Raw genomic sequence first — 18,631 nt, 5'->3', positions numbered from 1 at the left:
TTGCATACAGATTCTTTTAAATGTAAATACTTGTTGACATTTACAACTAATTTACAGTCCATACCGTGTCTTTGATTTCTGTATTTTTTTTTAAAGCTGTAATCTTGAGTTCCCCCACGTACTAGCTCTGTAGCCTTGGGAAGACTACATAAGCTAGCTAATGTCCAATTTACTTCACCGTTACTATAATGATAAAACAGCAAACACTACAATGAGTGTATTTTAAGAGCCAAGTAAAGGTTAGCCACCAGCATTATGATGGCAGGTCAATGGCACGCACTAAGGGGTTTCTTGGCACATGGGCTAGCCATTTAATTAGCATGTGAGACTTTGTAATAGCACTGCCCTGTTTCCTGGATATTAATTGCCCAATGGGAGACCTGGTAGAGCCTTTTCTCTGGGGTCCTTTTACGTGTCCTGTATATGCATTTAGTGATGAAATGTAATACATATTTTATCACCTCATGACTGCATTTCGTAAGAGACTGGGTAACTTGATATCTTTTTATCTATATTCCAGGCAATTTATTTTTGCTCAGAACTATGGAAGAAATAATGTTTATTATATTTGGAACAATAAAGATAAAAAGAAATAAAAATAGGCTATGAAGCCATACAGTGTTGATTTACATATGCTAATTTAAATGCCCATGGAATAATAAAAAGATTATGGAAGAAAAATATTTCTCAGAAAATTTAGGATGAAAACATAGGGCTATTAAATGGAGCAAATGTATAGAAGGCGAGTGTTCGCATTTCCATGCAGAAAATTTGTTTCATATTTATAATATTTGGCTTTTCACAAAGTAGTTAGTTTCTATGGGCAAATATCATATAAAAATAACAAAGGGCACTGTAGAAATTGGACATTTAAACTCCATAATACCCCAATTAAGTTAGAATGAACTAATACAGAAGACATGACTTTTTTCAATTGTCTTTAAGACAGGAGCTGTGGAGCCGGGTGTGGTGGTGCATGCCTTTAATCCCAGCACTCAGGAGGCAGAGGCAGGTGGATCACTGTGAGTTCGAGGCCAGCCTGGTCTACAGAATGAGTCCAGGACAGCCAAGACTACACAGAGAAACCTTGTCTCAAAAAACCAAAAAAAAAAAAAAAAAAAAGACAGGAGCTGTGCATAAAGTTTGTATGACACTAGAGACACCAATATTTTTAATTAATTTACTTATTCACTTTACATCTTGATTATAGGCCCCTCCCTCCTTTCTTCCAGTCCCACTCTCCCTCCCTCTTACTCCATCCCCTCTCCCCTATTACTCAGACAAAGGGAGCCCCTTCCCCCCACCAACCCACCCAGATCATCCTCTGTGGCCTGGCCAGGCAGCCCTGCCAGGGGAAAGTGATCAAAAAGCAAGCAACACAGTCCATGTCAGAGACAGCTCCTCTTCCCCTTACTAGGGGACCTACATGAAGCCTGAGCTGCTCATTGGCTATGTTTGTGTAGGGGGCTTAGGTGTAGTCCATGCATGGGTAACACCCAACTATTAAGCAAACAGGTATTTTCTATGTGATTGACATGATCTACTTAGACATTGGTGAGGTTTGTGTTACTATAATAAAATGCCTAATAGAATCTTCTTTAAAAGATGGAGAGTGCTTTTGACTTACAATTTGGGAAGTGTCTGTTCATGTTCTGCTCTCCTCATTGCTTTTGGTGATGCAGTTTGTCATGCCAGGTTCACGTGGCAGAGAAAATTGCTCATCTTACATCAGTTAGGAGTTTAAAAAAAGAGAGAGAGAGACAATGGGTCAGAGTCCCATTAACCCTTTCAAGTGCACACCCCAAATGACCTACCTTCTTTCTATAAGGACCCAGCTTTTAAGTATTAAGTCAGCTCCTAATAGAACCATGATCTGGGGAGCAGTCCTTCAACCCCTGGGCTTTGGGAGGACCATTTACTCACACAACAGGAAGGTTTAAACTAATAGTGCATACAGTGCATGTCCACAGAGGTCATGTGCAGATTTAGTGTTATCACCCTTCTCGAATGCCATCAGATTTCCTGATGAGCAAATTCCATAGGTATCTTGGTCCTTATTAAACAGGGTTCCTTTGTGGATTTGGACTGGTATTACTCCCTCCTTGAAATTTTCTTCTCCTTTGGTTTTACGACATAATTTCTTTTTAGATTTCCATTCACTTCCCTGTCTTCTTAAAACCTGTTTCCCCTAAGGACTCCTGCATCCTTCTTTGCTGCTGCCAGTTGCCCTTTATGTACCAAGGGCTTCCACACCCTTGTCTTCATTCACAACATCTGAATAAGAATCTAAGCTTGCTTTACACCTCAACTACACAATTCATGTGACATAAAAACCTAAAATGAATTTCCTCTCTTGCCTCAGATGTAACTAATTTCTTCCAAAATCTGGGCCGTGGTGAAAGGTATCACATATCACCCCATTATTAGGAACCATTCTGTCATCCTTGAGGCTGCTTACATGTAACAAGTCAGGAAGTGGCTTTCTCTGGCACTTAAATATGTCTTCATCTAATCTTACGTTCAATTTTCCTGCTACTGTCTTAATTCTGAGCCTTCCCATCTCTCCTTTGATTATTTCAGTAACTTTCTATTGTTCTCTTGTCTGTCCTAATCACTAACTAGGCTGCCACTCAATAGTTACTCTGCTCCAGGATTGAGCAGGGACACACCTTTTTTTTGTAAGCTTTAGTGACTCCCTTTTCTATAGAATAAATTCCCCTTTCCTAGATTTGTGTGGCATATAGGACTGAGCTTTCAAAGTATAACTGCTACCACTAGGCACTTGTAAAGGTATACACTTATTTACACTTATTTAGCCCTTTAAACTCAGCTTTTCTTTATGTAGCTGTTGTAGTTTGTATGGTAGAAGTTATCCAAGTAATCTCAGGCAGCATTTCTATTTACTCTGAAAAATTAATGACTTTCAATAGATCATGCAATTTAAGTAACTCCCAGGATTCGTAAGAGAGGATACAAATTCTGTCTTCATAAATACATAAATTCAATAGAAAATAAATAGCTTTGCAACATATTTATTTACTTACTTTTGAGACTATAGCCTCTTGAATGTTGGGGTTGCAAGTGTTTGTTACCGTGTTCAGTGTGCATGCATACAAACACTAACTAAAAATGTAAAATATAATACAATATTGGAAAAAGTATAGAATGGGAAATGATATTTTTAAGCAAGATAAAATTTACAGTTCTTTATGCAAGGGCCAGCTACTTAAGAGTTAGCAGTAAACTCACCTACCAGTGCTGGGAAGAGGGTGGAGGTGCACAGGGGACTCGCAGAGATGCCCAAGTCCCTCATATGACATGTTGGAGCACCAGCAGCTCCTTTATCTTATGTGTGTTCTCCTGTGCACTTTAACTAATCTTTAGAGTACTTACAACATGGAATGCAATGCAAAAGTCACTAAATGTGTTTCTTTAGGAAATGATAGCAGAAGAAAAGTCTGTACATGTTTCGTGCATGCTTTTTTCCCCAAATATTTTCTAATTGCAGTTGCTGGAATCTTCAGTTACAGAGCCTGTGGATATAGAAGGCTGCTTGTATTTCTTTTGAGTGAGGCTTAGAGGTAATAATGTGGTAGAAAAAAAAATTTGGTTTAGTGTAGTGTGTGGGTATTGCACTTTATTGGGTTTTCCATAATTATCCAGTAGAGGTGTGTCACAGGGCTCTCAGACATCAGGCCACATGTCCCGCGACACCTTCATGTCCTTGATACCTAATCACAGAATCACGGACAAGAACTGTTCTACACATGAACATATTCATGTAACGTTGATTGTAATTCTGTCCTAGAGTTTCACTCAAACAGCGTGAGGGCTCAAAGTCTCATAGTGCCGGAGAAAGCTGAAAGAATATGTTTAAGTGACCTAATAACTAAATTTTCCAAATGAAGCCTTTGAGAAACTTTGGTTTTACCAATCCTGTAGTGTCTCTTTTAGCATTTAATACACAAATTACACACTGAGATTTTAAGATATAGCTATATTTCCTCTTACCACTTTTTTTTCTACCTCTTGTGTTGCTCCCCACACCCCCATTCAATTTTAGGAAAGAAAAAAAGTACATTGACTGTTGCTGGAAAAATGTCACCGTGGGAGACTTCATCCGCCTCTCCTGCAATGAGATCATCCCTGCAGACATGGTCTTGCTCTTTTCCACAGACCCTGATGGAATCTGCCACATTGAGACGTCTGGCCTTGATGGAGAGAGCAATTTAAAGCAGAGACAGGTGGTGCGTGGCTATGCAGAGCAGGTACACAGTGTCTTCTTAGCTGGAGGGTTATGGAAAGTCCTTGTCCCTCAGGAAATGTCTAGGCTGTTCTTCACAGGATAAAGAGAGTTTTAATTTCATTTTTACCACTGACAAAATAGAATTGCAGAAGGCTTAATCCATTTTCAGATATTAGTGTTTTATGTTTTATAGGTAATAGGATAAATGTTGCTTTGGAGCTCACACTCTGGCCTGCAATCAGATTGTATGGCCCTGCGTTAGAGGAACCTGGAGGAGTTAGAAATAATCACTGGCTAATTTCATTTTCTTACTCTTAGGGTCTTATATTTTGTGTTTTCACCTTCATTCCTAAAATGTCTAATTACCTATATTCTTAAGCTCTTAAAAATTTTTAGGGCTCCTGATGCCACAAACTTCTAGGCTGTTCATCTTGCTGTGATAAGTGAAATTAGACTGACAGAAATTTGAGTAAATAAATCTTTACTCTGCCACTAATTGCTTTGTGTCTCTTATTCACAAAGAATGATCTTATGAAGTTATTCAAATATATTATGCCTGAGTTTCCTTATATTAAAACGGAAATGATCTCTTTATTAGCATCGTTGTTTGACTCATGTGAAAAGCCATGCTCATGGCTAAATATCACACTCCTTTTTCTATGTCTGGAAACACTTAAGATAAAAGATTTTTTTAAATGTAATGGTCATGTTTTTAAATCTGAAAACTCAAAGTACTAATAAGTTGAGATTTCTACATCTTATAGACATGAATAAGACTGTATTCGCCTCCTCACATTTCATTTCATAGACCCTTTGCCATCTATGGATTTTCATGCAGATTGCCCCGTGGCTCAGCAGGCTGCCTCTGAGCTCGATAACTTTGTCACTTTTATAAGCAGCTTTACTCCTGTGATTTTGACAAAGTGTTGCACAACATTGAATTCTACTTCAGCACTAAATGCACGTTAGGCTGCTGTCAGCTGACTAACAGGCACACTTTGGGCTCAGTGTCACATGAGCACAATCACTCTCTTTGTAGTTTGCATCTTGGTTTGAGAACTTGGACAAACTATTTGGTCCTCTGTGTGTCCCCAGCTATTCCTTGGCTGGACTGTAGCTCCAGACTCTTCGGATTGTGAAAAAGAAATTATGTAAAATAGTTCAAGTACATAATGTAGGTTGTAGTACATTAAAAAGAATTTAGTAGGAATTAGTAACAAATCAAATCATAGAATTCATGTTTTCCATATTTGCTACAGTGATATAAAAATATTATTCAAACAGCTATACCCAAACTCTCTCTTTCTCCTTATGCCTCTCTGAGAAGGTATTCTGTAGCCCAGGCTAACCTGAACTTTTACTACATAACCCCAGCTGATGCTAAACTTATAGCAATCCTCCTGCCTCAGCTTCCTAAGTGCTGGAGTTACAGGCATGAGCCACCGTGCCTGAGCTGATAACTTGTTCTTACAGTGTTTTGAAAGGTGTTTGGCCTTCACCTCCATTGGTTTCAGAACAGAGTGCCACCGGGCCTTCCCATCAAGGGGACGTGGTAAAATATGGGGCATCTGCTTGCTCCACTAGAGAACATTGTGATGTGCAGAGGCCCTACATCTTTGGGGATTTTATTAATGAACTTTGCTTGAGATCAAATGCTGTGTACTCCAAAGTATTTCCACATGCTTGAGATCTAGCAAGCCATCAGGTTATAGGCATCAATGACAAAATATTTTCTGAGCCTTGTTGACACTAATGTTTGCTCCCTGAGTGGCAGCACTGGTGCAGAGCCCTGAGTGCATTTCAACACATAACTTGCATCATGTGATTAATCTAAAAACAAAACAAAAACAAAAATACCACTTTTCTATTTCTGTGGATGGCGTATTAGCACTCTAAGGGCAATCTGATCCCTGTTATGGATCTGCTCTTCATCCTAGGAGAGTCACAACATGCACTCTGAGGCAAAACCAACCAACGAACCAACCAACCAAACAAACAAACAAATAAAATATATGCCTTAGCTACTGTATGTATTAAGAATTGAGCAAAATGATACAATGTTTAAATACCAAGATTTAATCTTAAATTCTTTTTCTTTTTAGGACTCTGAAGTTGATCCTGAGAAGTTTTCCAGTAGGATAGAATGTGAAAGTCCAAACAATGACCTCAGCAGATTCCGAGGCTTCCTGTGAGTGAGATGTAACTTACCTTTGTGGACATAAAAGAAATGGTAGCTAGCTCAGTAATGTTTTTGGTTTTTGTGTATTCATATCCAGTGTAAATCATTAGTGGCTGCAAGTTTGGCTGTTGTAAGATCCTGGTGACCCAACAGCCATCAAAAAAATTAAAAAATTAATTTATTTATAGTACACCTCAATTGTTTTTTAATATATTTTATTAATTTATTCATATCACATCTCAGTTGTTATCCCATCCTTTGTATCCTCCCATTCCTCCCTCCCTCCCATTTTCCCCTTACTCCCCTCCTCTATGACTGTGACTGAGGAGGACCTCCTCCCCCTGTATATGCTCATAGGGTATCAAGTCTCTTCTTGGTAACCTGCTATCCTTCCTCTGAGTACCACCGGACCTTCCCATCAAGGGGACGTGGTCAAATATGGGGCACCAGAGTTCGTGTGAAAGTCAGTCCCCACTCTCCACTCTACTGTGGAGAATGTCCTGTCCATTGGCTAGATCTGGGTAGGGGTTCAATGTTTACTGCAAGTATTGTCCTTGGTTAGTGCTGTAGTTTGAGTAGAACCCCTGGACCCAGATCCATCCGTCATAATGTTCTTAATAACAATTGAGATCTAATATGAATAAATTAATTTTTTAAAATTAAATTAAATAAAAAAAGAAAAATCCAAATAAATAAATAAAAATATTATGTGAATAAAAAGATTCAGGCAGGCGTAGTGGCCCATGTGTAATCCCATAACATGAGATGGAGTGACAGGAGATCCTGGAGCAAGCTCACAGGCTAGACTACAAGAGTGAATACGTTCTGGATTCAAGTCGACGGCCAAACTCTGCCAAGACAGAGAAAGTTCCTGCCTCACAAATATGTCCGTCAGATATACTAGGCCAGAAGGCTGAAGATGATACTCCAACATCAAAAAGAGTTTTGAGTTCAGACAGAAAACCGTCTGTCATTTTTTTTCAATTAGGAAGCTGCTAACCTGGACTTCCTATTTACTCACCAAGATAGGAAAATGTTTTTATTCCTGGTTTCCAAATACAAATAGCCAAAACACTATGAATGTAACATTAATATAGTTCCTGATTGTTTTGTGGTTTTTCTTCTTCTATGTAGTTTATTTCATATATGTATAATAATATAAATGTATATGTAAAATTTTTTTTTAAAGACACTGAGACCTTTTAATAATTTAAAGCTTAGGCCTTAGCTCAGCAGATTCTCAGCTAGCTCATCTGAATTAACCCGACCGTCTAGCTCCATGCCTTCACACAGCTAGCTATACCTCTCAGGCCTTCCAGGTCCATCATCTTTTCTGTCTCCTTTCATGTCTCTAGTGAAAAGGTCCTCCTCCTGCTTCGTCCAAGAGTCCCTTTCTCCGCCTGGATGTCCTGCCTTCCACGTCCTGCCCTAGCTATTGTCTGCCAGGTCTTTTATAACAACCAATCAGCAGTGAGGTACATCAGATACAATTCTTAAACAGTCTAGGAACAGAGACAGTGTGACCTTCTCTTTAGGATTTATAAAACAGGAGGCAGGTAATAGGTCACAGTAACGACAACATCAGAATCTGTTAGCGTTTAGCTCAGTTCTGGTTTAACAATTAACAGTCAAATATAGAGGTCTCTCTATGCAATTAAGAGGCATCTTAATACAATGTGAATCAAGGTCACATCTACAGGCCATCTGTAATTTGAAATACCTAAGTAATTTAATACATGTTCATCTCCATGTATAACAAAATAATCTAAATAGTAAAGCCATCTAAAAGTATTCTTAGAATCACTTCCTGTGGTGAAAGAATATCTTTCAGGACTGTAAAGCTTAGACTGGCCTTGAATTTACCGTGCAGTCCAGGCTTGCCTTGAATTTGTTTTCTCCTTTCTCAGTTTCTTGAGATGACAGATATGCCTTGCCACACCCACCCTCATGAGCTGCGCATTAAGCTCAGTAGATGTAGAAGTTTGGAAGGAAGTGTTTGTACAGGTATAAATGATATGCAAGGATGGTCTGCTCCCGTCCTGGCAATTAGAGTGTCAGGGTGCATTCTGGTTGGAAAAGTCGCTGATTTGAAAGCTTGTGTTAAAGTGTGGGGAGCCAGAGCAGTGTTCAGCACGTAAGAGCACCATCTTTAACTTTTTGCAAAGATACCTATAATTTGGGGTCTTTCTCAATCTCAAACTTGGCTCTGATATTTAGATATTTTAGGACCCTGAGCCAAATGATACTCATGAACTTTATTTTTACAAGAAAGAAAAAAAGTTAGATATAATTATTAGACAAGGAGAGAAAATTTCCCACCAACTTTCATTTTTAGAGACCAAAATTATCCTTATCCCATTACCTGGTCATTTAAAACATACCAAAATACACAAGAAAAAATTAACATTTCTCACAAACTAATGATGAAAGTGTGGCTTTTAGGGAGGAGAACTGACCAAAGCTAAAGAACTTTAGAAAGGATTTTTTTTATTATTCTCTTTTTTAAAAAATTATGTTTCTTTTTTACATATACATTTATATTATTACACATAAATAAAATAATCTACATACATCAAGAAGAACCATGAAACAATCAGGAATTATAGAAATGTTACATCCGTAGTATTTTGGCTATTTGTATTTGGCAACCTTGAAGAAAATATCTTTCCTATCTTGGTGAGTCTAAAATTCTGAATGAAAAGAGATATCTATCATATCTCATCATTATTAACTTAAAACATCTATCTAGACCACAAAACATCTTAACCCCAAAACATGTAAACTTAATTGTAAAACTAAACTATGTGGTCTTCAACTACGTCAGAGACTTGAGAAGGAATAAAACTTAATTGCCTGAGTGAACTGGAATTGCAGGTTAGCAGCTTCCAAAATGAAAAAATGACAGAGACAGTTTGCTGCCTCAACAGTCACCCAAAACTCTCTCCAGCTGCAGAAAGAAAATGTTTTCTGACAATTGTATCATTAAAAACAGGACCAAAGTAAGTTCTACACATTACATGTAGCAAATCAACTTCTAAGTTTTCTATCTCAAGAAATGGAGTTAATTACCCTATTCCAGTTTGAGCGGACTGCTTTTTCCCTGTGTGAAGCCTTAACCTCTCTGTTCGCTCCTCTACACTCTTCTTAGGGTGAACCAGGACATCTTTGCTTGACCCACTCACCACATTTGACTTTGGTCAAGTGTCTCCTTCTAGTGAGGTTTATCTTGTTTCTCTGGCTCTCTTAATTGTCAGCTATCCCTAGGCACTTTCAGAATCTGTTGAATGAATCAGATTCTGCCTCTAAAAATAGCAAGATGTAAACAAACAAAAAGTTGCTTATGATTCTATAGGCATCACAGACTTCAGGTTACAATTCCTTGATAAGGAATCTGGGGCCCTCACCTCTTTTCCCTTAAGTTAGGAGGCCTGCCCCTGTCCCATTATCAGATTGGTGGTACGGCCTTTGGTTATGCAGTTTCCTGTCAGTCTTCCATATAATGGCTTAATGTCCGTGCCCAGCAAGATTCTTAATTTCAGCCAAATCAAAAATACTACTTTTCTACATCAACACCACCTCCCTCATCAACTATTATGTTCCCTAAGTACAGCGTGGTCTAACAACACAGGATCTTTAGTTAGAGTGTTTTTGAGTTCTTGTAGTGGTGGGATGTGGCAAACAATAACTTCTGAAGGAAATGGGAATTTTCAATTTGTCTCATCTTTCCCCTACTCACTGCAGGTGACTACAACAGCAAAAGCCAAGGGGCCAGAGACTTGAAACCTTTCCCAGGAGCTGTCAAACTTACCACACAGAGCACAGACCCTTATTTTAAATATGGATCAAGACTCTTATTTTTGCCATTTGAAAATAAATCTCTGTGCTGCCTTTCTTACAGGGAACATTCCAACAAAGAACGAGTGGGCCTCAGCAAAGAGAATTTATTGCTCCGAGGGTGCACCATTAGAAACACAGAGGCTGTTGTGGGCATTGTGGTCTATGCAGGTTCGTTCTGTTCCTACCTTTACCATGGTCTCCTGTGTGCTTCCTCAGTGCTAACGTTTTTTACTTACTCCACATGGAGTCTACAGGAGGTAAATTATGTCTTCGTGAACTTAACCACAGATCTTGGTTTTCTTAAATAAACAACGTGAACAGATTGTACCGACAAAATGCTATGCAGCCATGTTTGGTTAAATGGTCAGCCAGGAAGATTTTTAATAGGGATGCTTGCCACCTGCTTTTACTTTGTTCGTTTTCAGACATGTTGTGCTTTCTATGCAGGTCATGAAACCAAAGCAATGCTGAACAACAGTGGACCACGGTATAAGCGCAGTAAACTAGAAAGAAGAGCAAATACAGATGTGCTCTGGTGTGTCCTGCTTCTGGTTGTAATGTGTTTAACTGGTGCACTGGGTGGGTACAATTTAACTGTCCATTAATACATTGTCAGTACCATCTTACACTGTTTTTTCCCAAAATAATATCTGTTTGGTTTTGGTAAGAGATTTTTATTTGGTAGTTTTCCCCACATGCTTTCCTCTCTTACCCTTTAGCTTGACAAACACTGATGTTGGGTGTATCCATTCACACTTTGTCACAGTACTGAAGGGACCTGGGAAGAGGGTTAGAGGGAGAGAGACTCAAAGACTAGGGGCTGAGTAGCCCTTTGGATTTGAGCTTGTTTTAAAGGAGAAACCATGAACATTCAAAGCAAACACTCTCATCTGTTTCTCTTGAGGAGTGTAGTTCTCTATTCGCATATTCTCACTGTAGCATCCTTTTGGCGTGTGTGTACCTTTTTTTTTTTTTTAAGGTCATGGGATTTGGCTGAGCAAGTATGAAAACATGCTCTTTTTTAACATCCCTGAGCCAGATGGACGTGTCATTTCACCTGTGTTGACAGGGTTCTATGTGTTCTGGACCATGGTCATCTTGCTGCAGGTAATTAATTTCTGCCAGGCTTTGCAGAGAAGTTTTCTCTTTGCTCAGTATCTAGCTGTAGTCTCCTTATTTCAGTGACTTGAACATTTTACATTTGTTTGCACTTTATTAGGTCTTGATTCCCATCTCGCTCTATGTGTCCATTGAAATCGTGAAGCTTGGACAGATCTATTTTATTCAAAGTGATGTAGATTTCTACAATGAGAAAATGGATTCTACCATTCAGTGCCGAGCTCTGAACATCACTGAGGATCTTGGGCAGATTCAGTACCTCTTTTCTGATAAGACAGGAACCCTCACAGAGAATAAGATGGTTTTTCGAAGGTGTAGTGTATCAGGATTTGACTACTGCCATGAAGAAAATGGTGAGTGGGATTTCTACAAAAACTATCTGTAAAAAACCCCCCAGGAACTTAAATCCCTAATAATTCTTTCAAGAAAATTCCAGGTCTAAGCATTGAATAATTAACTTTAACCCAATGGACTTTATGCTGTATTCTTATTCCTTTAGAACAGTGGTTCTCAAGCTGTGGGCCAAGTGGCCTTTTCGCAAGTGTCACCTAAGACCATCAGAAAACATTGGTATTTACATTATGACTCACAACAGTAGCAAAATTACAGTTATGAAGTAGCAATGAAAATGATGTAATGGTTGGAGGTACCTATAACATGAGGAACTGTGTTAAATGGTCGCAGCATTAGGAAGGCTGAGGACCACTGCTTTAGAAATTAGTAAATGCTGAGTGACACTGTGATACAAACACAAGATGCTGAAGGGATACTAAGTGGTGCAGTGTATGGATGGTCAGCATCTGTTTTGGCTAACACTATCTTCCTCAGTGCAGGTGTGTACACAGACACAGAGGTGTGGGGGATAAAGTGGATTTGGTACAGATACTTCCTAGAATGTAGTTGGAGACATAATATGTTCAATGAAATGAAAGCTATTAACAATATCTGGGTTTCTATGGCTAGTGTTTCAGGATTTTCTAGCAAAAGAATTGCCTAAAAGAGAATTCTATAAAGAATACTGCTGTGTGGAAATAATCTCTCCACACATACAAATACCTTAAACAAATTTGACAATACTATTATGTGCCTTAAAACTTGCCAACTTGGAAGTGTGATTCCTATCCTGGCATCATCAGTCGCACCGGCAACACCTGGATTTATTAGAAATTTTGGAGCTGCAATTAAAATGTCATTTTAACAGAATCCTCACATGAGGATTAGCATGCATATCAAAATTTAAAAGCCACTTTTTGCTTGTCTGTTTTGTTTTTTGTTGTTGTTTGTTTGTTTATTTGTTTTTGGTTTTTGAGACAAGATTTTTCTGGGTAATACCCCTAGCTGTCCTGGAGCTCACTTTGTAGACCAGGCTGGCCTTGAACTCACAGGTTCACCTCCCTCTACCTCTCCAGTGCTGGGATTAAAAGCATGTGCTACGACACCTGGCCAAAAAAAAAACAAAACACTTCTTTAAAAAAAAAAAAAGTCATTCTTACTCTAACAAAGAGACTATTAAAAATGTCATGTAGGAAATAAACTTTCCACATTAGGATAGTTAAAGATTGCAGAAGAGTTACAAAGACATTACAGAGGCTTCAGTGTGTCCTCATGTTGCTTCTTCTGCTAACCTGAATTATGGCATGCCTTTGGTAATTGATGAACTGGTATCAGTACATCATCATCACCTGAAATTCATGTCCTGAGAGGATCCTGGGTTTTCTTTTATGTCTCTTGCTGACACTTGGAATGCCAGGACCCACCATCATGGAGGTTTCTGTGTACTTTCTAGTTTCTCAAGACTTTCCTTCTTTGGATGAATTTACCAGTTTTAACAGTTCTGCGATTTTGGACTGTCCCTTAATTTGGGGTTGTCTGGCAAGTGCCTTTATGACTCGTAGTTTGTAAATTTGTTCATCCATGGAGGCATTGGGAGCACTGTCCAAGAATAAGGAACATGCAGTCAAGCTTCTCAAGCCTGAATCCCATTCCTGCCACCTGCTGAAGATGTGTGCTTCCGCAAGGTGCATAATTTCTCTGAGCCTCAAGGAGAGACAATGTATAGCAGATAAATTATAGTATTTGCTTCATTGGGATAATCTGCAAAGATCCACAGAGCATGGCACAGATGAAGCCCTTCTATATAAGTTGCTGTGGCTGTTATTTTTAATTATTGCTCTAAAAAGAAGAACCAGTTCTGCCATTTAAGTCTCTCATGACCTAGTGTGCAAGACAAATGTGTAGTTATAAAGTAGCATGTTAATTGTAACATTACTGTTGATATTCCTAGGGCTGGGGAATGGTCTGTTTGGTAAAGTGTCTGCAATGCACACACAAGGACCTGAGTCCAAATCCCTAGAACCCACATGAAAAAAAAACTTGTGGTGGCATTCATCTGTAAAGTCACTCCTGGAGGGACAAAGATGGACTTCCATGGACCCTTGGAGCCCATTGGCCAACCAATCTATCCAAATCAATCAGGTTCAGTGACATACTCAAAAACTATAGCAGCTTCCACTAATGAATACACATGTGTGTGTACATACATTGTATTCATATGCACACACCTACATGAATATGTGCATACAAATACATACACACACTTGGAAATACTTGTTCTAAATTTGTTTTGATTATCAGGGAGCCAGATAATTTTGGAGATGAATTTTGCACTGATGTAGTTTGGTATATTAAAGGAAGGACATCAGACATTCTTGGAATGCATGAAATGTTTGGACGTCTAATCCAGAGCAGAGATTGGGTACCCTGATGTGTGGATGATGTCATTGGAGGAAGGCTGAATGTGCTGTTTACATGGAGGGGAAAGATGGGATGCTTGAGAGATTAGTCTGTTGTGAGTGGTTTGAAGGAAGATGTACAGATGATGTGTGGAAGGAAGCTCTTTGAATGGCTTATGTTTGGCCTTATGTCAGCACTGGGGAAAGCACATTATAAATTATGATAGGTAATTTTTCCATAGTCCCAGACCCACTTCTTTCAGATATCAAATCAATGCAAGTAGTAGGCTCTAAGCAAGTTTTGGAATACTTGAGAAGGAAATGGCAAAAGAAGACATTAGAGACTAAATGAGGAAAAAATAAAAAAGATAATTTGTTTAACTCAGGATTTGCCTTTAGGCACAGAGAACAATAGCAGACTCTGTTTCCTATGAGTCAGAAAACCAGAGTTCCCAGCCCATTCCGAGACTATGATAGAGCTAAAGCCGAAGCTACTCTATAAGAAGAATTAAAGCTCTTTATCGCAGGGCGGTGGTGGTGCACGCCTTTAATCCCAGCACTCAGGAGGCAGAGGCAGGTGGATCTCTGTGAGTTCAAGGCCAGCCTGGTCTACAAAGTGATTCTGGGACAGCCAAGGCTGTACAGAGAAACCCTGTCTCAAAAAAACAAAACAAAACAAAAATAAAACAAAACTCTTTATCATCATTTCAGTTTGTTTTGTGTATTGATGTGATATAAACCTTGGTTTTTCACACCCATCTTTGATAGGATTTTCTCTGGGTCTCAAAGTTAGCTACAGTGGCTCTGTTTTCTGAATCACACTGTAATTTTCTTGACCTATATATTCATAGAACTTTCTACAATGTGAGTAAAGGTTGAGTCATTCTGTCTGTTATATTCCATTGTGGAAGTTCTACTTATTGAGCAAGTTCATCCTATAGAAATAGCTGAGCTACTTGATGTCATGCTAATTACACAACTGTGTGATCCTAACGCCCCAATGATGGCTCAGAGGAGTTACATGAACCCACCAATGTGGGTTTTGAGGCATTTTTGTTGTTTTAAAAATGACATCTCATTACCAGTAAATTTCAAAGTTTTCTCAGTCTCAGTGCTATTCTCTCATTGGTTGGGTTACTCTTCATTGCGATGAACAGTCAAGTACACAGGAATATGTTGACAAGTATCCCTGATGTCTGCCTACTGAATGCCAGTAGCTGTTACCAAAAATTCCACAGGGAACCTATTCTCTCGTATGAAAAAAGAAAAAGAAAAACAAACAAAACCTAATTATCAAACCTCTTATAATTGTTTAGAGTTAAGGAGCTGTGATGTAGGGATAGTGCCTTTAGAGTATTGACTTTAGAAGCAGGAAGATTAAAGTTAAGTCCCAGCTCCATCTCTAGTCAGCTGTTCAACTGTCATTAGAACTTTTAGCCTCTCTGTTTAGTTTCCTCAGCTGCAAAGAAGAACAATAGTTCCTGCCAGGTGAAAGTATTTTGAAGATGAAGATGAAATTGTGTGTGTGTGTGTGTGTGTGTGTGTGTGTATGTGTAAACAAATGTATAACTCTTGATGAAAATAAAAACCTTAGTTGCCCACAACGTTGCCTTTAATACCAGAGATATTTAATTTAAGTCCCTAGTCATCCATTACTCACTTACTAAATACTTATTTAAAATTTTTTTAAAAGGGCTCATAGATATTTGATAGGAGAGATTTACATGTATTAAAATTGGTCGCCCTCATGCATATGGCTATGTTTAGGAACACTATAGCATTAGGTCACAGAATCCTGGCTCTGCTATCCAACAAATCTGGTCTTAAGACTAATCTGGTTTGTTTGTGACATGACAAATAAATAAACATTGATTTCTTTACTTTTAAAGTGTGGGTATTAATACTTCCCACTCAGAGGAATGCCATAATGATTCAGTGAAGCAAAGTGTAAGTGTCTAATGAGCAGTCTGGATGAGAGCTGATGTTTCATCTACATTAGAGGTCTTCAGAAAGAGTGAATGTTTGTTGTAAGCCACTTAAACTATGCCTATGAAGAAGTGGAGATAGGAGAGTGAGAAGTTCAAGGCCATCCTTGCCTGCATGCTGAATATCTTGGGCTTTATGAGATTCTGTCTGAACAAACAAACAACAAGGAAAGAAAGAACAAACTACCATATTTCTTCTTAGTTGTTCCATTCCTTTAAATAAAGTTATTTCAATAAATAAAATGTGAAAACCCTTTATAAAACAAATTTCCACAATCTATATCTTATTCATTGGCTCTTAGGTTAAATAGACATAGCCACCAACACAACAAGCATGTTCACATTGTTCCTCCTTATTAAAATGCAGGTTTTAATAAGTAAAAACATCAAGGCAGCTATTCTCACAGGGCATCTATGGGAGAAAGTCGTCACAAATACATACATAAATAGTGACCAAGACTTGGCACAGAATTAGGAAAAAGTGATGTAGCCTATGAGGATTGGATGGCTCCATTGGACTATATGGCTAACCATGGCCTTTTAAAATGGCACATTTGAGTCTAGATCTGAATGACAAAATCTTGATGTTCAGGAGCAAAGGGTTTCCAGTTCAAGGGAGCAATGACTCTGCAGGCCCTCATGCTGTAGACAGCATTTACATTTTCAAACTGAATAAATAAGGCCAGTGAGTCTGAATTATGCTAAGGGTGTAGAATAAAGAGGGAGGTATAAGTCATATTGAGTTGGGTAAGCTAGGATAAAGAGTCTGAGTTTATTCTGAGCAGATCCTGAGGGCATCAGAAATTTTTTTCAGGAAGTGATCTCATTTGCTTTAGCTTTTAGGAAGCTCACTCTAGCTGCCATTTGAGGAATGGATCTCAGAGGGCCAAAGAGACTAGTGTTGAGGCATTTCATTAGTTCATGTGAAAGGTGGCAGCTTGACTAATGTAAGGGAAATAGGGGGAAGCCTGGGCACAGGATATATCTGATGTATAAGGCACATGTGCCTCTGGGTGTGAGGGACAAGAGCTTAGGTGTTCTGTAGCCATGCACACAGTACAGCGTTGTTGTACAAAGGCCAGGAACCCAGAGAAAGGGCTGATAAGTAAGAGAAAATAGCTCAGCTGTAACCATGTGGACTTTAAGTAACTTTAAGGTTACTGTGATTTACTTATTCCTCAAGTATTCCTTAAGTACGTATTACATTGGACTCTACATAATACTCAGAACATATTAATGACCATCTCTGACCATTTTGAGGTGTATATTTTATGGGATAATATAAAAATAAAAACTAAAAGGTATATAGTGTGTAGCAATGGCAAGGATAAGATCAATGGAAAAAATGGGGCTTTCGTTGAGAAATATTCTTTGATAAGGAGCTCAGACCTGATGGAGGACAAGGTGTGAGCCATACCACTGCTCATCTTCTGGAGCAGCCTCTGGCTAGCCAGCTGCAGGTGTCTTGTGGAGAGTTCAATGGATGAGGCTTGCTTGATTCCATTGAAAGATCAGAGTTGAAGATTCAGGTTGTGTTAATTAGGGTTACTATTGCTGTGATGAAACATCATGACTAAAGAAACTTGGGAAGAAAGAGTTTATTTAGCTTACACTTCCACATTATGGTTCATCATCAAAGTAACTCAGGACAAAACTCAGTCAGAGCAGACACCTGAAGGCAGGAGCTAATGCAGAGGCCGTGGAGGAATGCTGCTTACTGACTTGCTCAGTCTGCTTTTGTATAGAACCCAGGACCACCAGCCCAGGGATGGCACCACGCACAATTAGCTGGGCCCTCTCTTAACAATCACTAATCAAGAAAATGCCTTCCAGGCTTGCCTACAGCCCTCTCATATGGAGGATGTGTTTTCTCAATTAAAGTTTCCTTCTCTCTGAAGACTCCAGCCTGTGTCAAGTTGACATAAAACTAGCCAGTACATAGGTATATGGGTTGTGAATAAAACATTCTGTATCAAAGATCAGACCATATGAGAACACGAAGGAGAGCTGTGGAGATGGAGAAGATCAGGTAGCCTTGCAGCTTGTCAATAACCAAGGGACAAGAAGAGATGTAGTGGAGACTGGATATAACATAGTGGTAGTGCACTTGGTTAGATGCTCAAGGCTCTAAGTTCAATACCCAACACAACAAAGAGACAATGAACTGTACCTGGAGGCTGGGAAGATAGCTTGGTCTATAAAACCTTTTCCTTGCAAACATGAGGACCTGAGTTTAATCCCCAGAAGCACATTACAAAAACTAGCCATGGTGGTGTCCACTTGTAATCCCACCACAGAGGCGGTGGAGACAGGCAGATCCTGGAGCTTGCTGGCCAGGCAACAACATACAAGGTTCTCTGGGCTTCACATGCATGTACATACATATGTATCTCTATGCACCTTCATATGTGTGAGGACATACAAACACAAACACACATTAAACATGTGTGCAAGACTATTAGGAAAACTAAACAGTGAGTGCCATCAATGTAGAAAACAGGTAAGCTCTCAAGGGTTATTTCCAGGAGGAGTT

General features: G+C 39.0%; 1 protein-coding gene across 1 annotated transcript in view; it reads left to right on the top strand.

The window, feature by feature from the left end:
* The window catches only part of ATP10D (ATPase phospholipid transporting 10D (putative)), a 91,260-nt gene that overhangs the window by 30,696 nt on the left and 41,933 nt on the right, over window positions 1–18,631 (top strand). The window contains exons 4-9 of the mRNA XM_084800085.1: window positions 4,064–4,268; window positions 6,349–6,434; window positions 10,324–10,430; window positions 10,710–10,841; window positions 11,242–11,369; window positions 11,482–11,734. Coding sequence (XP_084656211.1) covers window positions 4,064–4,268; window positions 6,349–6,434; window positions 10,324–10,430; window positions 10,710–10,841; window positions 11,242–11,369; window positions 11,482–11,734 — 911 coding nt within the window. The remainder of the gene's footprint in view (window positions 1–4,063; window positions 4,269–6,348; window positions 6,435–10,323; window positions 10,431–10,709; window positions 10,842–11,241; window positions 11,370–11,481; window positions 11,735–18,631) is intronic.

The sequence above is a fragment of the Acomys minous genome (genome assembly GCF_964271855.1).
Source record: "Acomys minous genome assembly, chromosome: 10".
In the NCBI taxonomy this organism is placed as follows: domain Eukaryota; kingdom Metazoa; phylum Chordata; class Mammalia; order Rodentia; family Muridae; genus Acomys; species Acomys minous.
This window is presented reverse-complemented; position numbering and strand designations above follow the sequence as displayed.